At 46.9% G+C, this 18,961-nt stretch overlaps 2 protein-coding genes across 3 annotated transcripts; both read left to right on the plus strand.

Annotated features, from left to right (window-relative positions):
- Positions 1–2,535: 2,535 nt before the first annotated feature.
- On the plus strand, positions 2,536–13,439 carry LOC135398121 (serpin B8-like). Of its 2 annotated transcripts, XM_064629546.1 has the most exons (7): positions 2,536–2,649; positions 8,367–8,750; positions 9,351–9,554; positions 9,610–9,663; positions 9,732–9,953; positions 11,673–11,934; positions 13,185–13,439. In XM_064629546.1, the coding sequence occupies exons 2-7, from the start codon at positions 8,574–8,576 to the stop codon at positions 13,412–13,414; spliced, it is 1,149 nt and encodes a 382-aa protein (XP_064485616.1). In that variant the 5' UTR covers positions 2,536–2,649; positions 8,367–8,573; the 3' UTR covers positions 13,415–13,439. The 2 variants fall into 2 exon arrangements, with proteins under 2 accessions (XP_064485616.1, XP_064485617.1); XM_064629547.1 differs by lacking the exon at positions 2,536–2,649 and having other exon boundaries at positions 8,652–8,733.
- A 723-nt stretch (positions 13,440–14,162) lies between these two features.
- LOC135398122 (leukocyte elastase inhibitor-like) lies at positions 14,163–17,939 on the plus strand. Its single transcript, XM_064629548.1, has 6 exons — positions 14,163–14,316; positions 15,075–15,382; positions 15,766–15,924; positions 15,987–16,142; positions 16,214–16,432; positions 17,593–17,939. Exons 2-6 carry the CDS (start codon positions 15,113–15,115, stop codon positions 17,902–17,904), a joined length of 1,116 nt encoding a protein of 371 aa, XP_064485618.1. The 5' UTR covers positions 14,163–14,316; positions 15,075–15,112; the 3' UTR covers positions 17,905–17,939.
- Positions 17,940–18,961: the final 1,022 nt, after the last annotated feature.

Genomic DNA, 18,961 nt, shown 5'->3' on the forward strand with positions numbered 1-18,961 from the left:
ATGAAACAAGCGTGTACTTTGAGATATAAAGCAAATGAGCCGAAATCAGAACTACCCACTTCTCGAGCGCGGGCACGGACATGACCACCGGCTTATCTGGGCCGGAAAAACGTTGGTGGTGGAACTGCTCGCCGTAGTCGGCCACGCTTAGGTGGGCAACGTCACGGCTATCGCAGAGGGGTGGAGGACCGTGCGACCTGGGCCGACTTCACAAGGAACCGTGCCGATATTTGTCTAAAAGTCCGTCTGCGGAAAACCTAGGGTAAAACACCCAGACAGCACAGCCGGCGCCCGGATTCAAACCCGGGCCACCGGAACGCAAAACGGTCTATCTGGTCATCAGATCAGCGCCTACTCAGATCAGCTCCAGAGCCGTGTATTGGTGTATAGACGACGCTCTGTTTACAAATATGTGACGTCACGAAAAGACCGGTTCGAGGTTATATTTTGCTGTGGTGGGCAAGAAGTGGGAAAAACGCGTTGGCTGATAGGCTGATAAAGCTGATAGTGCCCACCAGCAGCTTTGCACGGCGGCGTTACGTAATCAATGAACCCCCCAACGGGGGTACTTAACGTAATTAAATAAATAAATAAAATTACTCAGCTCGTCTATTGGGAGAGTTTGGCCATTCTTTGATCTTTTGCCGGCTGAGGTGGGAGGCGCACCATGACGTAAAATGCGTCTTCGCCAGTGGCGTATCTAGGGTGTGGCAGGTGTGGACAGCTGCCATGGGCGCCAGGTGAACAGGGGCGCCATTATGTGGTCGGGTGTGAATGTGCAAGGTCGGGCACTCAACCTGGCACATTCATAAATGATCTAAAGCACCCGCCATTAGAGAGGTTGTAGTGTGAAACCTAGTGCGGAACACACGAAAACGCATCCCCAAGGACATCATGTTAACCATGTTGCCATGGGCGCAGGTAGCTCTAGATACGCCACTGGTCTTCGCTCCGCCCAGTTACCCAGAATACAAGCTGAGTCATTGTGTTCCGACCGGTTTCCGAGGAAGCCTCCGCCATACTGGTCCTTGTCGTTTCAGCTGGGTGGCCATGGAGCGTGCAAGCACGCAGAAAACGGCGTTTTATTCCGTTAATTTGAACTAGAATTGGCCGGAATATGGGGTGTTGTGGTGCTGTTAGATGTGCTAATTCGGTCCCGAACGGTTTCTGTATACTTCGTTTCACACGAGACACAATTGAACCTCTGTATGCAAGAAGGGGATAAGTCGCCTTATCCCATTTTTAGTAGTTGCTGCAATGACATCTACATACCAGCATGCACCTGCCAAACAAAATTTGCAATTGTATTGCAATAAACCTCTACCCGAGAAACGTCATCATGACGTTGGTAGACAGACTGAAACCGAAACAAATCGTAAGGGAGGACTGGGTTCCACGAATTTGCACTTGTTCGCTGCCTCCTATTGAATGAAAAGTAGGACCGAAGTATCGCGTCCCTTTCAGGGACCATCGTAATTCCCTCAAGACCGTGGCTTTCGGGCGCGACCGTGTTCGCCTCTAGCTTCGAGCGTAGTTCAAGTCTACCAAATTGGTGGCGCTGTCGAACACTATGACGTGATTTGTTTACAAACAGGGAGAGGTCTATTTATTGACCCGCTGCAGAAGGGTAAGAAACGGGAAATGCATGTGTGTCAGTGGGACGGACAGTCAGATCGGCCACCTATTCTACACACGCATACAAATGGTGTAGCTTAAATTTTGCTATGTTGCGGACATGAACTTCTACTTCCACTCGAGAGACATGTTCTTCCTACCTCATGAGACCACGTCAGCAGCGCTACTGAGCGTTGTAATCGGAAAAACGTGTCGACCAAGCTAATAAGTCATATTATGCTGACCTTAATTCTGGGACATTATATTCAAGATTGTGCTTGTCTAGCAGTACGATAATCCTGATCCTGGCTGCTCCACTACACAAAGGTGACTTCACCTTACTTGGCATCAACATTGTTCACCATCAACGTCCGACTCGTGAAAATTGCTTCTTCTGCACAAAAACCCCGTGCATGTGGTGTTACATTGAAAAAAAAAAGGTATGTCATGCTCCTGGAATTCGTTCAATTTCTGCTAAGTCACGCACCCAAAAACGATGCTAACAGGACATGCATGTAGAGTAGACACATACATATATGTTACACATTTTGCATTTGGGTTATTCGAGGAAACCCAACTGTAATTACTTTACCAAATATATTCACTTGAAGTTTTCTCGGTTTGGGGTTTTTCGACTTATACCCCTTATTGCATTCAATTGCTGAAGACGAAGCGAGGTGGAAGGCAACACCAAAATGCCAACTTTGTCTGGTAAGTCGTCCTTCCTGTGCAGATGTCCAGTAATCGCGTATGGGCAACAGGATAATTTTAGTGCGTGACACAGTGCGTCTGAAATAGCGGTGTAGCACCAATGTTTATCTGCTTATCAGAGACGTATATGTATGTAACTGCCAAATGAGACTTCATCGACAAATGAGACTTTTTTTTTTGTTTATGTGAATGTGTGCGTGATAACTGTTGCATGTTTTGCGTATGCATACGAGTAAGCTCACCTTTCTAGGTGCGCTTCGAGGAACACCAACCCAAAGGCCGCCCCCGAGGGAAATAAGCTCGCTGGCAATTGCGGGTGTCCGTGTAAGCGTGGCAGCAGTATCTTTTGTGCCTTTCTTTCATTGTACTATTGCATGCTGTGCTTATATGTTGTATATATCCCAAGTAATGATACGTTACATGCCACCCCTGCAATACTGAAATTGGATATGACGAATGCTACTGTTCCAAGTTCCAGCTGTGTTGCATTTATGCTCTTCCCGCATGAAATTCTGTGATATCTCGTGTTTGAGTATGGTCTCTTATAGTATATGTGTGGCTACATACATTTTGCCTAAATGTCAGACTAAAACTACGGCTGATTTCTTCAGGTTTTTGATAATGCGTTAGACTGATGGTTCCTATATAATCTATCGGAAGTGTGCTTTGCTTTCAACGAAGCAAAGTCAAATATGCATCATAGTATTGCTGATTGGTGCTCTGCGCAACTGTGCCATGCGCCTGGGACGCTATTACGAGAACGACTAGCTTCCGGAATTTGTGTTGCTTTCTGGCAGTGAGTATGTGAGGGATCCCGCTGCGATTCAGAGTTTGGAATAGCAATACAGCTTTTGTAATGGGGCACACCCATGCTGGGTTGCTGAAAGCTCCAAGATTTGTCTTATTTTACTAACTAAGTTATTGTAATGCAAATAAAACTGAAATTGAAATTATGAGCCTAAGCTCTATTATGATCCCTTCATTTCCTATTTCCCCCCTCTTTCCTTTCAATTGTCGGCCTTTTTTCCTCCAAAAACATGTCCTCGAGTTTGCCGCCGGCAACCAAACTAATATACCTCCGTGGTTTTCACCAAAGACTCTACCGCGCTTGCTCATTTCGAGCATTGCACCTTAAATTCTATCCAATGTGATTTTAGCCCCATCGCTTCACCTGCATTACTGCCCACGTCGAGGGCCTGTAACGTAATTTGAGTGATTAAACGAACGCTTTATGACACTTTGTAAGAATTATTCCGTTCAACATTAAAAATGAATTTCCTGTTTCATCACATAAGGTAAAGAAAGGTGTCGGCTGTAAGAAACAACCAACGAAGATCCAATCCAATCCAATCCAACAACCAACGCGCCGGCACGAATTAGGGCCGAAATGGCGGCCAAGTCTGGGAGTGTTGCTTTCCCGCCAAGCACGTGGCGTCAAATGACGCCTCATGAAGTCAAGCTCCGCCCAATGGCCAAACTTTCCCGATTCGCTCCGAGATCGAATGGTGTCGGCGCGCTGCGGAGAAACGATGAACTACCGTAGTGTGGATAGCTTCCTCGTGTCGTCTGCTTTTACACGTTTATCCCGCGTTCAGTGCGGTACGTGGAGCATTGGGAAACCGAAGAGTATCTTACCATCGCGGCACAAGTGATCCTGCGGTGAACATACACAAGAATTACGGAAAAGAACCGTCAACTCCTAACGTCGGCCGGCGTGTTATCCATTGAACACGTTGGAAATTGAGGCTGGAACACAGAAGAAAAGGCAAACACACAAATGAACGAAGAAAGAAGGATTTCACTGAAAAGGTTACCCTGCTGGAGGAATCGAACCCACACATTCACTAGAGATTAAAATTGGTAATGTATTTAAAACATTGGGTGTGTACTTTTCAGATGCGATGTCATGGTCATATCATGTAGAGCAAGTCAGATTGAAAATATCAAATGTCATTGGTGCTCTACACAGGAGTAGGTATCTACCACACCAAGTACCATCGGCATCATATACAGTACTTTAATACAGTCACAACTTAATTACTGCCATTTGGTGTGGGGAAGGGGAAGCGACCTCAGTTGCCTTCTGGTTGCCCAGAAAAAATACTTGGTATATTAGATTCGCTTCCACCCTGTCACACTACACAATGACTCTTTGAGAAATACAAGATCATTAACATTCGGAATTTGTATGACTACAGATTAGCTACATTGTACCGAACAGCGGTTAAAACAAATAATGTAGCATTTCTTTCGTTATTTAAACTTGTCCTCTCGGTTCCGTGTTACTCTCTCAGTCCTAGGAATAGATGGGTCCTTCCCAAACTCCGCACCAGTTACGGCAGTCACACGCTGATGTATACAATACCAAATCTTTTAAATTATATGGAAAAGATGAACATCGATGTTGTGTATGACAGTATTCAAAAAAATTTTAGCCACTTTCTGACGGAATTGTGATCCGTTATTAGTATGTCATTGTAAATGTGAATAACGTGCTTTTAGCGCACTTACTTTCCCCCTTACTGTTAGTATTATTTTGCCTTTTTATCAGAGTTAATGGTACAGATGATGTTTAATGAGTAACATTGATAATGCATCGCTGCTGCACTGTTGTAGGGGAAAAGCCCCGTTAAGCCACATTTTGTGGCTTTCTTGCTCTTCTCCATTTCACATTGTGAATAAAGCATTATTATTATATTCTGGATTACCAGTCCAGGGCTGTACCAATTGAGCTAAGCTAACACGCCTCCCCAATGACTTCCAATGTAACAGCATGTAATCCAGAATACGTGGGTTCGAGTCCAGCAGCTGGCTAACCTCTTCAGTGACTTCCTTCTTTCTTCGTGTTATCTACACTAGAAAGGCAACAGTGTCGCCCCCTACAGATCGATCTCGCAGCGATATTCAGCGATAACGGCTCTGATCAGCTCAATCGGTACAAAACACGTGGCCCTCCGACGCCAGCGCCCGTCGCTACTTTTTGCGCTCGAATAGTGCATGGTTTCGGCTCATTTGCATAGGAATATTGAGCCATTTATACCTCAAGGTACGTGCTCGTTTCAGATTATTTAATAAGGTGCCACAACGATCTCTCTCAGCTTGCTCTGGCGTGTTGGGACGTCAAGTCATGGAGCATTTTATTGGTATTTTATTATATAGAATCGTTCCCTAAGGCGAGGCAGGAAGGTGACTGACTGGTCGACTGCTCTGTGTGAAACGCGAGACAGGTGGCGCCAAATACAGCAAAAAGAAAAAGAAAGCGCTCGCATCACTATTGGGCGGATGACGTGACGTCACGGACTGGCAGCCAAGGGAAGGAGCGCTTCTGACTCCGGAGACTGAGAGCTCTCTCGCGCTTCAGAATTTCGATATGCACTCCTTTCGCGCGAATATGTATCCCATCCCCAGGGCTTGCAACCCCAATTTGTCTTCCTGACATACATACAGGATATTTATTACAGCTTCAGAGTCTTTCCCGAGATCGCGTCGGCGTCGTCCGCATTCGCATGTCCGCACAAAACTCATATCGCATGTGCGCTCAGAGCTGAGAGAAAGCAGGAGAATCCCGCCAGCTTATAGCCGCTATCGATGGAAAGTGAAAAAAAAAAAAAGAAAAAAGAACGAAAACCAAAGTACGTCAGTTTTACACACAGTTTTTTCCCACAGGGCTCGTGGTGGCTGTGTGCTACTTCTCGCGTCGCGCCGCGCCGGAACGCATCCGCGATTTTATCGTGTATGTACTCGCGCCTTATACCGCACGCACAAGCTTCTCGTCGTCGGAGACTTCAACGTGGACGTTTCACTGGCCAAGAACACCGCAACACAACAATGTCCGAACAACTGGACCTTATGCTGTGCACCCACTCGCAAAACCCACAACTAGACATGGTATAGGCCTATGCATAGGCTTGGTGTCCCAGAACAGCCCCTTCGTTCAGGACACCACCCACCTCCCCAACCGTTTCGGCAACCACAAATCAGTACACACTTATCTACACACTTTCAGCAGGCCTCATTTCACCACACGCACAGCTGACGCCATGGGCGTTCCCAGGATTTTTTCCAGGGGAGGGGGCGGCAGCCGTCACGAGAAGACCGATACGAGGATACATTTTTGCTGTGACGGTCGTTGGTGGTCGTCGGTGGAAGAACGAACGGTGGAACGTGGTCGGCTGATAGGCTGACAAGGCTGATAAGACTGCAGGTGCCCACCAGTATGTTTTGCGCGGCGGCGTTGCGTAATCAATGTCGTACAGGGGCTCAGCTCGTCTATAGTCTGTTAAGCCATAAGCCTCCTATATACAACGCATCGCATGTAGGAGGCTATGGTTCAGCACTCTGCTCCTTCACACGAGAACGTCAGAGGGAGCGCGAGACATAGTCAATTATATGCCCTTAAAAGCACGTGACCTCTTGGAAGCACGCTGCCCACGCGAACGGGCAGCTGGCAAAGGTGGTGGTGGTGATAGGGCTTGCCGTTGTCGGCCTCACGTATGTGGGCAACGTCACGACTCACGCCCTGGGGAAATGTGCGTCCTGGGCCGACTTCTAAGGGAACTGTGCCGACATATGTCTGAAAGCGTCTGAGGAAAACCCAGGAAAAACCCCCCCAGCTGGCAAACCAAATGATGGCTCGGTCCTGGAAGTCGGTCAATGACAAACGATACTTACCAGTGTTGTACGTCTAGCCGTTACAAGTAACGCCGTTACAGGTAATCGATACTTTTTCAGTATCGGAGTGCGTATCACGATACTTTTTTAAATCGGTAAAAGTATTTCCGTTACAAATTTGTGGCAACGCGATCCCTGTATTGTTACCGATACCGATACTTTTTAGTGCCCCAACCTTTCTGCACACCGCCCACATTTCTCATTCTTATTCATTGTCAATGGTACGCATAGCCCTCGACAAGAAGCCTGTGGACACGCGTACGTGCTCCGTCCGCAACCGGAATTAGGGAATTATACCAAACACATGTTCACTGTTGTTCTTTGAAACTGGAGGAAATAACCACGCTGTGTTCAAGGGAGTTGAGGTCAACGAACAGAGGTCACGTCTTTGACAGTGCGCTCTGGAATCCACTGCTAAACTGCCGTATCGCACTGAGTCACGTTCACATATACTGCGGCATTGTTAACTTCGGATAGGATTGCTTGGTCACTGGACTCCACGATATGTGTGGGTCTGACACTAACGTAATTGTCACACTGGCCTCTGTCAGCTGCCGGAGAGACTGACTTCTACGCTTAATTTCCCACAGCCTACTACTATAGATAAAGCCGTGTCAAGGGTTAGTTGACCGCTAGAAGCGCCGCCTTTTGCATTATTGCGGAGAAGAAATGACATGTACATTATCTTTCATCACTGATTTCATTTACATTATCATCATCATTGCCACCGTCGTTCGTGGCGGCTGTGGTGGTGGCGATGGTGAAAGGGCTCGCCGTTGTCGGCCTCACAGGGGTGGGCAACGTCACGACTTACGCCCTGGGGAATGTGCGTCCTGGGCCGACTTCTAAGGGAACTGTGCCGACATACGTCTGAAAGCGTCTGAGGAAAACCCAGGAAAAAACCCAGGTAGCACAGCCGGCACCGGGATTAGAACCCGGGTACCTCCCAGTCTCGACGTGACACGTCGTCACGTCGTTCGTGGCCCTCCATACATTGCCACGGTTTCGGTGATAACTTGGTGTCAACTAGCGCCAAATCCCGTAGTGAAGCGGCAACCACCGGAACTATTACCCCGGTGCTGGAGGATTTGTGCATGTCTAGGTCTCTAGTTATAGCAGTAGATCAGTGGACGTTCATCTGACGTAGATCAGTAGTCCAGTTATTGTGGCAGACCGTAGTAGGTCGTGTCTGTTCGCTCCTTAGAACATATCGACGCAATTCTTATGCGCCTATGAAATATAACTTTGGGCGGAGTGTGATAGTCCCTTTAACATATGCACCCTTGACTGAATCGTGCTATAAATTTGAAATGTCTCAAGTACATTCGAGAGAAAAAATTCTAAATACTATGTACATACTTTACTTACAGCCTCATTGCGGTATGGTTTGAAGCACTCAGCGCCATCGTCATCAGTGCCAAAGGCAAAACAAAAGGTGTATAGACGAAGCGCAGCAAGAAGCAGAAGCAGCGAGGCAAGAGGCGGCGAAGACCCTGAGGCTTTCTGCCAAGCTTCTGCCCGTTGCTTTTCTTCGGCAGTGCTTCCTAGATAGGTCTGCTTGGATCTCTTGGCGGGCCATGCCAGTGCAATGGGCCCAACCTACGGAACCGTCGTTTCTGCCTCTTCAGCAGTTCTCTATAGACCTGTACCGCATGATGTCCAGTGACCGGACCAATGTGTTCATCTCGCCTTTTGGAGTAGCTATGGCGTTAGGTGTCGCCTTGGTCGGCGCCAGAGGTGATACAACAGCTCAGGTATAAGGGAACAATGTACACGGGAGATAGAGGGAATGAGAAAGTCAATGGAGCGACTTTGGAAGGGTTACCGTTGCCGTGTCCTTGTAGGTTTATGTCTGGGATTATATTTTGCAGACGAAAACATTCGTCCTTAAGTGCTGTGTATTAGATTTCAAGCCACGAATGCCATATTACTTTAACGTAAAAATAGTGACGCTGGCTATACCACGACGGTGGAGAGAGAAGAGGGGTTGGCTTCCAACACCGCACATGAGAAGAAATATTGCCAGGATAACAAATGTGTAAACTACTACATGTTTTCTGGTAGAAGACACAACTCGACGATTGGAAAGGCAAGCACTGCAGTGGCACAACATACGTGGCCCTAACGTTGTGCTTCTCAAAAAATGGGCCAGTTTTGGCAAAAAATACATTGAGCATACAATTAGAATTACTATTACATTGGTGCGTCGTTGTGGTTCGATTTTACCTAAACCTGAAGAGTCCCAAGTAATAGTTTTTATTTTGAACCTGTATGCGAGAAGTGATATTACATACACATCTGGGGGCCACGAGCAAGCAAATAAGCGTTCACCTTCGTTACGATACGTAATGCAGATACTGCAGGCTTTGGGAGTACAAAACCAACTGGAACTTCTTCAAGAATTTGACGACATTGGACGCTGTCTCGGACGTCTTCCAGAAAACCACACCCATCTGGCCAGCAAAATGTTCTTGAACACCAGCCTGGAGTTGGCGGACGCTTTCAAGGACGCTGTGCAGCAGGACTACTTTTCCCAGCTGGGTATCGTCAACTTGCAGGTACCAACAATTACGAGTAGGGCACGCTATAACTTGCATCTGTCCTTATACGCAGGGGGATCCCGCGCTTGCGGTACGGGAAATCAACTCGTGGCTTCAAAAAATAACGGTAATATACGTCATAAGGTGCGTGAGATCGTCGCGCTCTTACCAGGAATGCCTATGTATAACTTGAAGGGCAACAAGCTGGCTGGTATGCTGCTCCTGAAGGACATTGCTCCGACGACCCGAATGCTCATGGTGAACGCTACTTTCCTGCGATGCCTGTGGCTTGAAAAGTTCTCCGAGCTGTACACGGCGCCCATGCCCTTCATGACGGACGATGGAGAAGTCCTTGTGCCAACGATGTGTTCCAGGAGGGTGTGCAATTATTGCCACGTTGAACACCTCTCCTGCAGGGTAAAGGAAATTTCCACGTCTTCCGAGACTCAGCGCAGACTTTTGCGTAACGCGTTACTAGTAATTGCGTTACTTGTAATTAATTACCGTTTGAGTAATTTTTCAAGTATTCAGTTACTTTACTGTCAATCAATTACTTTTTGAGTAATCGATTACTCAGTAATTGATTACTTTCCGGTACAGAATCTTTCAGATGTTCTGTCCCCAAGTCAAGCCCTTCATGCCGTGTGCCTTTGTTGGGCGGTTGTACTATAGCAAGCAGAGGTCATTGTAATAACGTACTGAAACTTCAGGGTCTCTCTCCCTAATCTCTTCCTACACCAGTGTGGTGGCACTTGAAGCTTTGGAGGTTTAGTGAGTCATGGGGAAGTTCCACGCCATGCTCTTCCACAATCGGGTCAACGCCTTCCCGGGCGATAAATATAGTCGGCGTACAGATCTCCTACGCGTTTTTGTTTTTCTTGTTATTTCAGCTGTTCGCTGTTGACCCTTCTTTTTGTCTCTTCCTTTCTTTTTCTGTGGCACACAACGACGAGTATAATTTGCGTGAATGCGGAGTAAAGATCGGAATAACGCGTTACTTTTCCACTCGTTACTCAATTACATTTGGAGTCGAGTAATTGGTAACGGTAATCAGTTACTTTTTCCGTAGAAATAACTGTAACGGTAAACAATTACTTTTTCGAGTAACGGGTACAAGTCTGTGAGACTGTACCTTATAATGATGCGTCCCCTGTGCGCTTCCCTGAAACGTTTTTCGACCGTATATGCGGGTCGAGCCTCCTAATTGAATTCATACCTATGGCGGGTTACAACTTGAATCGCGGCGATATCGAGGTTATCGTAATCAGAGGGAAGATCAAAATGCGAGCGGATAGTTGAAATGTAGGATATCGCACATTTTGTTTTTGTGTGTGTATCTTGAGTAGTATAGTATCACGAAGCATGTGAGCCCAGATGCTATGGACTGAACATGAGAAAGGTGACGGGTTAGAAGCTAGGTTGCTTTATTGTTTCTAGGTTTTTCGTTAAGGTATTTGGGGTGGAACTATAGGGGTAGGGGTTGCCGGGAAAATCCCCGCAAGAAAGGTTTCTCCAATTATCTATTGCCGTAAACGAAAATTGTTGTTCACTCCCATTTAAGGTGTTCTGGCCATAAGTTGCTTACGCTTGGAGTACTCATTTACTTTTCGTTTTTCATGTAAGTAAATGCATAAAGATAAGACAAGACAGGTGCAGATTTCTTGCATGGGGTTTCTTGTTGCTGTTTTCCTGTGAACTCCCCTAAAACGGTCCCAGCGAATATTGTTTTTGCGACCTATAATTAAAACGCTACGTGCGAAGAAAAGATACAAACTACACAGTATACCGAATACTACAATTAAGTAAACACCATTTTGTCTTGTAACTCCCGAGTACGGAGGGTTTAAGACACAAACCTTGAAAGGGTCTGAAAGGACCTTTGCATGAAGCATCTAACTGGGCACCAACAACAAGGTCATAGGAAGTAGCACATCCAACGTAATGGCATTTACACTGCAAAACGCTATTGCCCACTGTAGATGGAAGAACATGAGCCACAACTGTGAGAATAATATGCCGTAAAAAAGCTCTACGGAACTTTCACAGTTCCTGCTGGCCTTACAGGCGCTGGTGCTAAGAGGACAAGTTGAGAGTTATTTCCGGTGCCTTTTTTTCTCAGAGCGTACCATCCTCCAGGTTCTGGAGCTTCCTTGCATGCATGACCAACTGCGTCTCCTGATTCTGCTTCCGGATCGCCAGTCAGACTTGACGTACCTGGAGGATAATCTACTTGCCGAGGACGTGCCACAGTTTGAGAAGAACTTCACCAGGAACCCCTTAGAGGTCACGTTGCCAAAGTTTGCTCTGGAGCACCTAGTGTTCTTGTCTCCCTATATGAGGGCCGTGGGCATCTTGGACATGTTTGACAAGGATCGTGCAGACTTCACTGGAATGTCTGGTAAAAATGTCTTGGTGCACACATTTAACATTCGATGTCCCACGTCCCTAACGCGGCGATGTGTAACCTTGCCCGACCCTGCGACGTCGGTTGCAGAGTAGACATGCAATGTTAACGATTAGCATTGCAATCAGCTACTTTCTACAACCCAACTGTTTTCAATGCAGACGACACTTCAGCACTCTCTCTTATCAGCTTAATATCCTCCCCATTCCAGGGCACAGCTTTAATATTTACCTTCACGCTCTTAAATCAGAACTCCTGCACTCTAAAAACAGAACTTCACTGCATAGCACGGTGTGCGCCAACCATTGTCACGAACGATAGGGTTATCGCTTCTGAGTTGAAAAGAGAGGGGGGCGTACGCCTCTTTGTGTCCATTTGGATATATGATAATTAACACAAAAAGCCTTCCTACTCTTTACTCGAATCAGAAGCGATAACCCTATCATATATGGCAATAGTTGGTGCAGACCGTGCTATGCGGTGAAGCTCTGTTTTTAGAGAGCTAACTATCATCCTGAGTAATACCGTTCTCTCCCTTGATTTGTCCAAAACTAGAGGCGCACGCTTTTTTGTGACACTAATGCAGCTATGTTATTTGTCACGAAAGGCGTATGCCAGGTGTTTTCGCTAAATCAGGAGAGATAACGGTAACATCTGTGCAATGGGTGAACTTCACCGCATAACACACTCAATGATACAGTCATCACTTCTGACTAATGGAGGCCGCGGAATGTATGCCCCTTTGTTACAATTAACAACACTGCATAAGTGTCACAAAGGGGCCCCGTTTTCACCGAGCTAGTGGCGAGAACAATGTCATTCAGGGGTCGTGTTATGCGGTGAAGTTCTGTTTTAAGAGTGCACTGATAAGCCGAATGGAGAAAATCGTAAAGAAAGTGACCTATGTTATACTTTGTGGTCTTCCCGAACCCCCTGTATATTTCACTTCTGGTAGTAAAGATTCTCAGAAACAAAACTTCACTGCATAACATGCTCTACCATTCCGAATGATATCCTCCTCTCTACTAATATATTGAAAACGGGTGGCGTACATCTTCTTGTGGAACTTTGCATTTATTTTTTGATGCCACAAAAAGACGTACACCCCACTATCTCCTCAAATCACACGTGGTAAGGGTACTTTGGGTGAACAGAAATATCGTGCATGATAGACTGTAAGCAGGGGATGTTGATACTCACGTGTCCACGTCCATCACTGTGAGTGTTATGCTCAATGATTGCAGACACCAAGGGCCTGTGCGTACACGACTTCGTAACCAAAGCGAGGCTTGAAGTGACGGACGAAGATCCACTACCCCTGAGCGTTAACGTCACCCCGCTTCGGATCGGGGATCGCTGTCAGCTTCCCACCTTCGAAGTGAACAGGCCTTTCATGTTCATCATCATCGAGAGTGTTCGCAAGAGAATCTTATGTCTGGGCTGTCTGAAAAACCCGGCTTCGAAACAGCAATAAAGTGAACGTTAAGTTTGACACTGTTTTTTATGTTGCCTCTTGTCATTTTAACAATATCGTGCCTCGACGGGAGGCTTCACAGGGGGGGAGTCAGCTCAGAAGTGTGGAATATTCAATATGCCACAAGACGTTCTTTCCTTCGACCATACAGGAGAGCACTCAAAGCAGGGGGAGGGAGGTTCCAGACCCTCGAATTAAGGGGGGTGCAGTTTCTTTGCCGGGGCGCGTAGTAGGGGAGGGGACAGAGGGAAATGCAATGTATAGCCGAACTTTTTGGGGGCGGCGATAGCCCAACCGCCCCCCTGGATCCCCCACTGACCTCAAAGGTCGAATTTTTGAGAACATGGTGTTAAAGTCAAATAATCAGTAATGCATCTATTGTTTAGAAGTCGTCCCCCTTCGCCCCCCTTAGAAGTCTCCCATTTAGAAGTCGTCTGCTATGGCTACGACTCGTAACCATAGCAGACGACTTCTAAATGGGAGACATAAGCTCAAGGACTGCTCGTTACGCAACTGCTACGTCACTCTGAGCTCCCTAAGTCACAGCAGCGAACCGATATACTGCTTCACGAATTCATGAATGTTGCAATCCTAAATGCCATTTCATTGCTTTTTTACGTCACTTCTTTTAGAACATTTGTCATTTTGCCAGCGGCTGTAGTTACCTCACTAAGTATGACTAATTATAGCACTACTTCACTCTATACTACTAGCAACTCGTCTAGCTTTTTCCAACAGGCCGTGACAACAAGGCAGAAGAAGAAGAAGGACCTCTGGGTTGAGCTCGTGGCAGGTTTCGTGCAGATTTCACTCTTGGAAGGGCTGCGCCTGTCCACCTGTACGATGGACGACCTTTTCTTTGTCCTGTGGTGTCCTCCATAATCAAAATTACTCCACACAAGGTAAGCGTACCGTAACCGAAAACATGCTTGAACCTTCGTGTTGGAGAAATTCAGAGGGGAAGCTACATGACTTGTCGCGTAGCATTCGAGCACGTAAACGGGACGAATGAGCATAACGACTTGTTCGCCATTTCACGAGATTTTGTAGCAAGGCACAAACTGAGGGAACTGCAGTGACTGGAGCAACACTTCACCGCAAAGCACGATCCTGTTCCGTGTCGAATGTCTCGTCTTCGAGAAGAAACAACTCGTGCCACAAGAATCAGTGCTCTTTGTACAGAGTAAATTAAGCGATCATTCTACATTCCGGTCACGTCTCAAAAATGCAAGATGGGGGTCTGGCCCGCCACAAACATTGCAGACTGATAGTTTGCTTACAGTTTTATTGCACTTTTTGAAACATTATCGCACCGTAAAAATGAAACCAAAAGCAAATCTATCAAGCAAAATCTCACTCCTTGCGTTTTGAATGGTCTATTTCAGCCAATACCGCCTTTTTTTTTTTCGGTGTCTGCTTCAGTTTCATATGCGCACATACAGATCAGTGCATGACATGATATGTCGCATTGTTCTAGGCCCCGCCACCCCTGTGCGGGGAATGTGAACGTGAAACAGACAGAGAAAAAAAATGGCGGTCTTGTGTTGGATAGGTCATTCAAGGAGGCATGGGGTGAGATTTTGCTTTATTTTTGTCGCGTGCAGACTGTAAGATGGTGGAACTGCGGATGCATTTCTTGCATACTTTTTACACTCCTCAGAAGGAGGAGGCCCTGCGGGGTGAGCCAAGCACTGCCCGATGGCGTGTCCACTGAAGCCCACCCGGTCCTTCTGCACACTCGGCGACTTCTCGTCCAAGCTTCTGTACTGGACACTGGAGAACACTAGCGGCAATGTGTGCATATCGCCCTTTGGCGTTACCATCGCCCTCACCATGGCGATGGCCGGTGCTGGTGAAAAGACCACTGCACAGGTAGTGTCAGTTCTAAGCGCCCTCGACGACAATGCACTGTACTCTTCATGTGAGGCAGTTTCTTCGTTGCTCAACTCTGCAGAGGCCGACACAAAGGTAAGACACAAACCCCTATATGCATCAGCCGTAAGTCGATGGAAGCAGCACTGGACAACAGGCACAGAGAAGCAAAGAGTGATTGTCCATAGACTAAGCAAATGTCCTGTTACCTATGCTTTTGCTGGTACCGGTGACACAGAACCTTGTACAGTCCATAAGTGTGTGTCTTCAGTGAAAAAGGGGCGTGTTGACAGATATGAGAGACCTGGTAACATTTACAAGCCGTAACATTGTTTTTGCTCACACATGATCATGTTTAGCTTTTATCAAGTTAATTATTCACCATTGTTCGGCGCATCATGGCCATTGTCGCTCATGCTCCATGTAGAACTTCAACTCATCTTGGTCATAATCAGAAAACTCTTTCCGAATGCCATCAGGTGTACCTCGGCAGCAAAATCTTCCTGTCCAATAGCATCCGTCTGAATTCTGACTTCAACCAGACGATGGCCGAGATGTTCTCCAATCAAGTTGGCATACTTGATTTTCGCCAGTACCCGCTCGATGCTCTATTGGAGATCAATGATTGGGCCAAAAAGGTGACGTTATATTCTGCCCAGTTCGTATACGAGCGAAATAGACATGCCTGTACCCCCTTTAGGAGACAGATGGAAAGCTGTGCGAGCTTGTGAAGCGGGGAGATATGGACGAGAAGAGTCGCTTAATACTCGCCAGTGTCATCTACTTCTGTGGCCGCTGGAGTGAAGGGTTCACTCGGACGGAGAGAGGCCTGTTCCGTGTCACGGAGAAAGACACGGTAATACACGGCTTCCAAGTCAATATTCGGTCATGTTGATATAGACGTGCAATCATTCGCGCTGCCTCCAGGTTCACGTGGAAATGATGGAATCATGTCGCCAGGCCAACTACTACCACAGCACCAGCCCTGGATTTCAAGCTCTGGAGCTTCCCTACATCTGTAGGGAGCTCAACCTACTCATTTTGTTGCCGGATCAAGGGATGAAACTGGAAAATCTTGCAGCCTGCATAAGCAGAGAGCGGCTCGGCAAGCTGATTGGTAACCTTGTCCCCACAGCCGGTGTCAAGGTACGAGGTGATGCTCATTATTCGATGTGAGGCCGACAACGGCGATCCCTTTCACCATCACCTCCTCACCTCCTCCTCATTATTCGAATTAGTGCGAAGGGTAGCTTTCTCTCCAAGCATAAATTTGTAGATCTTGGTTTCCACATGTTCCCTATAATTTATCGAATCCTTCCTTTACTTTTCGTCAACTTGACCTATATAGTTTATTATTGGCATTATAAACCAACCAACGGCATTTGAACCAACGGTTTGAAGTTCTTCTCCAAACCAACGGTTTGAACGCGAGGAGGGTCTTATATGCGCGACGAAACTCTGACGACACGAGGGCCTTTCCTTTGGTGCCATTCTCGTGCCACCTCACGGTGAATTCTTCGTGTCAGGGGTGCGAAGGGGTGAGAGAGAGGACGTTCACACGTAACATGTTAGTGGGACTTCACGAAACGTCATGCTACGTCAGAAACGTAGCTACCAGACATAGTTATTGCAATAACGCTGGGGTATGAAACCTTCCCTAACGCGACGACCGGGAGAGCCGGCCAAAAAATATTCCCCATCGTAAAGTGTTTTATTACGTACAAACGGGGAACTGCGTCAAAAGGAATACAGTAACTGCAAAGAACTAGGGCTTTATCAAATACTCCTTATCCCTTTTTGAAATTCACTTACCCTGCTAGAGGTTTGGCACCAGGCAAACCCTGTTGAGTCCCGACAATCTGGAACGGTGTTTCTCAACCGTGGTAATATATAATTGTTGCATATGTTGTGCCTAAAAAGGTTGCAAGGTTCTACCTGCTACCTACGAATGATAGGGTTACCGCTACTGATTCGGTGAGCGAGGGGGCGTATGCCTTTTTGTAGCAACTTGGACATATTATAATTGCTTTTACCACTCTTTTGCACACTTTATCAGACGTTATGTTGACCTAGGTGGCAACTATAAGTTACCACCTTTCGACACCCTTTTTTCTTAGTGTATTTACAGCTAGAGAAATGAGCCACGTTATGAAGGCGTTGCATTCTGCAAGGCGCTGCCAGGGTGTGCTCTCCTCCCGCTTCCCAAGCTGGAGCGGTGTTCATGTTAACATTGACGCGAGCCGTACATATCGCGCGTTGCATATGGTATATTGTAGATATTACGAGCCTGCTTTCCTCCAAACCAGATAAGCCTTCCGAAGCTGCGCCTACACAAATCGTACCAGCTGGCCGGCGCCCTTCGCAGCATGGGCATGGAGCGCCTTTTTGATCCCGACCTGGCAGACATGAGCAAAATGTCCGACTCCGCTGGTCTGTGCGTGGACAAAGTCCTCCATGAAGCTATCTTCGAGCTTTCCGAAGACGGTCGCCCCCCAGTGACGGCGACGACTCAGCACGAGGGACCCGTGTTCCGCGTCGACCGACCTTTCTTGTTTGTGTTGCTGCAACACTGCCACCATGCTGTCGTTTTTATCGGGGCTGTTAGGAAGCCTTCATAACGGCACAAAATACGGAATAAACAGGATAAACAGTGGCTTTGCGGTTGCAGTAGTCTTCTCGAAGCGGTTTCTGAAACAGACCTCTCTATACTACGTGGACTGCGCATTGCGGGTAGGGCATTGCGGGTAGGGTGCCTCAAGACTGAGAGGGAGCAAACCTAATTGCTAGGTTTGCGCGACGACAAGCCTTGATGGAAGTACGAGTCCGTGTGCTTCCGCTAGGTTATTTATCGTATGCTTCACCAGTATGACGCATATGCTTGCAGAGTCCGCACTCTTAGAAAAAGGGTGGAGCAGTTACACATTTTAGGGGGTAATAGTTGTCGCATATGTTGTGCCTAAAAGGTTGCAACCGCATGACACGTTGTCCGCAAACCATTGCCACGAATGATAGGGTTATCGCTTTTGATTCAGTGAGCGAGGGGGGCGTACGCCTTTTTGTAGCTGTTCCGACATATAATTTCTTTACACTACCCATTTACCCCCTTTATCAGAGGCTACGTTGACCTAGGTGGTAACTATAGAACTTACCACCTTTTCACAGCCTTTTTTTCTTCGAGTGCGTGGCGGAGAATGGGAGAAAACGAAACCAGACACTCTTTACAGCAGATGAGTAGAAGGGAACACCAAATTGAGATATGGAACCCTATTCATAATCGAAAGTGGTGTTGACGTGCAGGATGTGACGTGACCAGAGGTGGGCCAATGCCCTCACGATCTTTGCCCTCACCTCAATTTTCGTCACAGATGTCTTTCCTCACCCCACCTCACCTCATTTTTTGGGGGGGACTTCGTTCCTCACCTCACCTCACCTCAACTTCCTTTTAAAATTATTTTCCTCACCTCACCTCAATTTGTTTCTGAAAAATGTTCCTCAACTCACCTAACCTCAACATTTTCCAGAACACTTTTTCCTCACCTCACCTCCAACCTTCATTCTAAAGTACCTTCCTCACCTCACCTCAACCTTCTTTCTAAAATATATTCATCTACTTGTTATAATTTTTGCCTCGTCGAGCTCACCTTAACCAGTTTCTGTAAACCGTTTTCACTTCAC

Source organism: Ornithodoros turicata, chromosome 6, assembly GCF_037126465.1.
Source record: "Ornithodoros turicata isolate Travis chromosome 6, ASM3712646v1, whole genome shotgun sequence".
NCBI classification, from domain to species: domain Eukaryota; kingdom Metazoa; phylum Arthropoda; class Arachnida; order Ixodida; family Argasidae; genus Ornithodoros; species Ornithodoros turicata.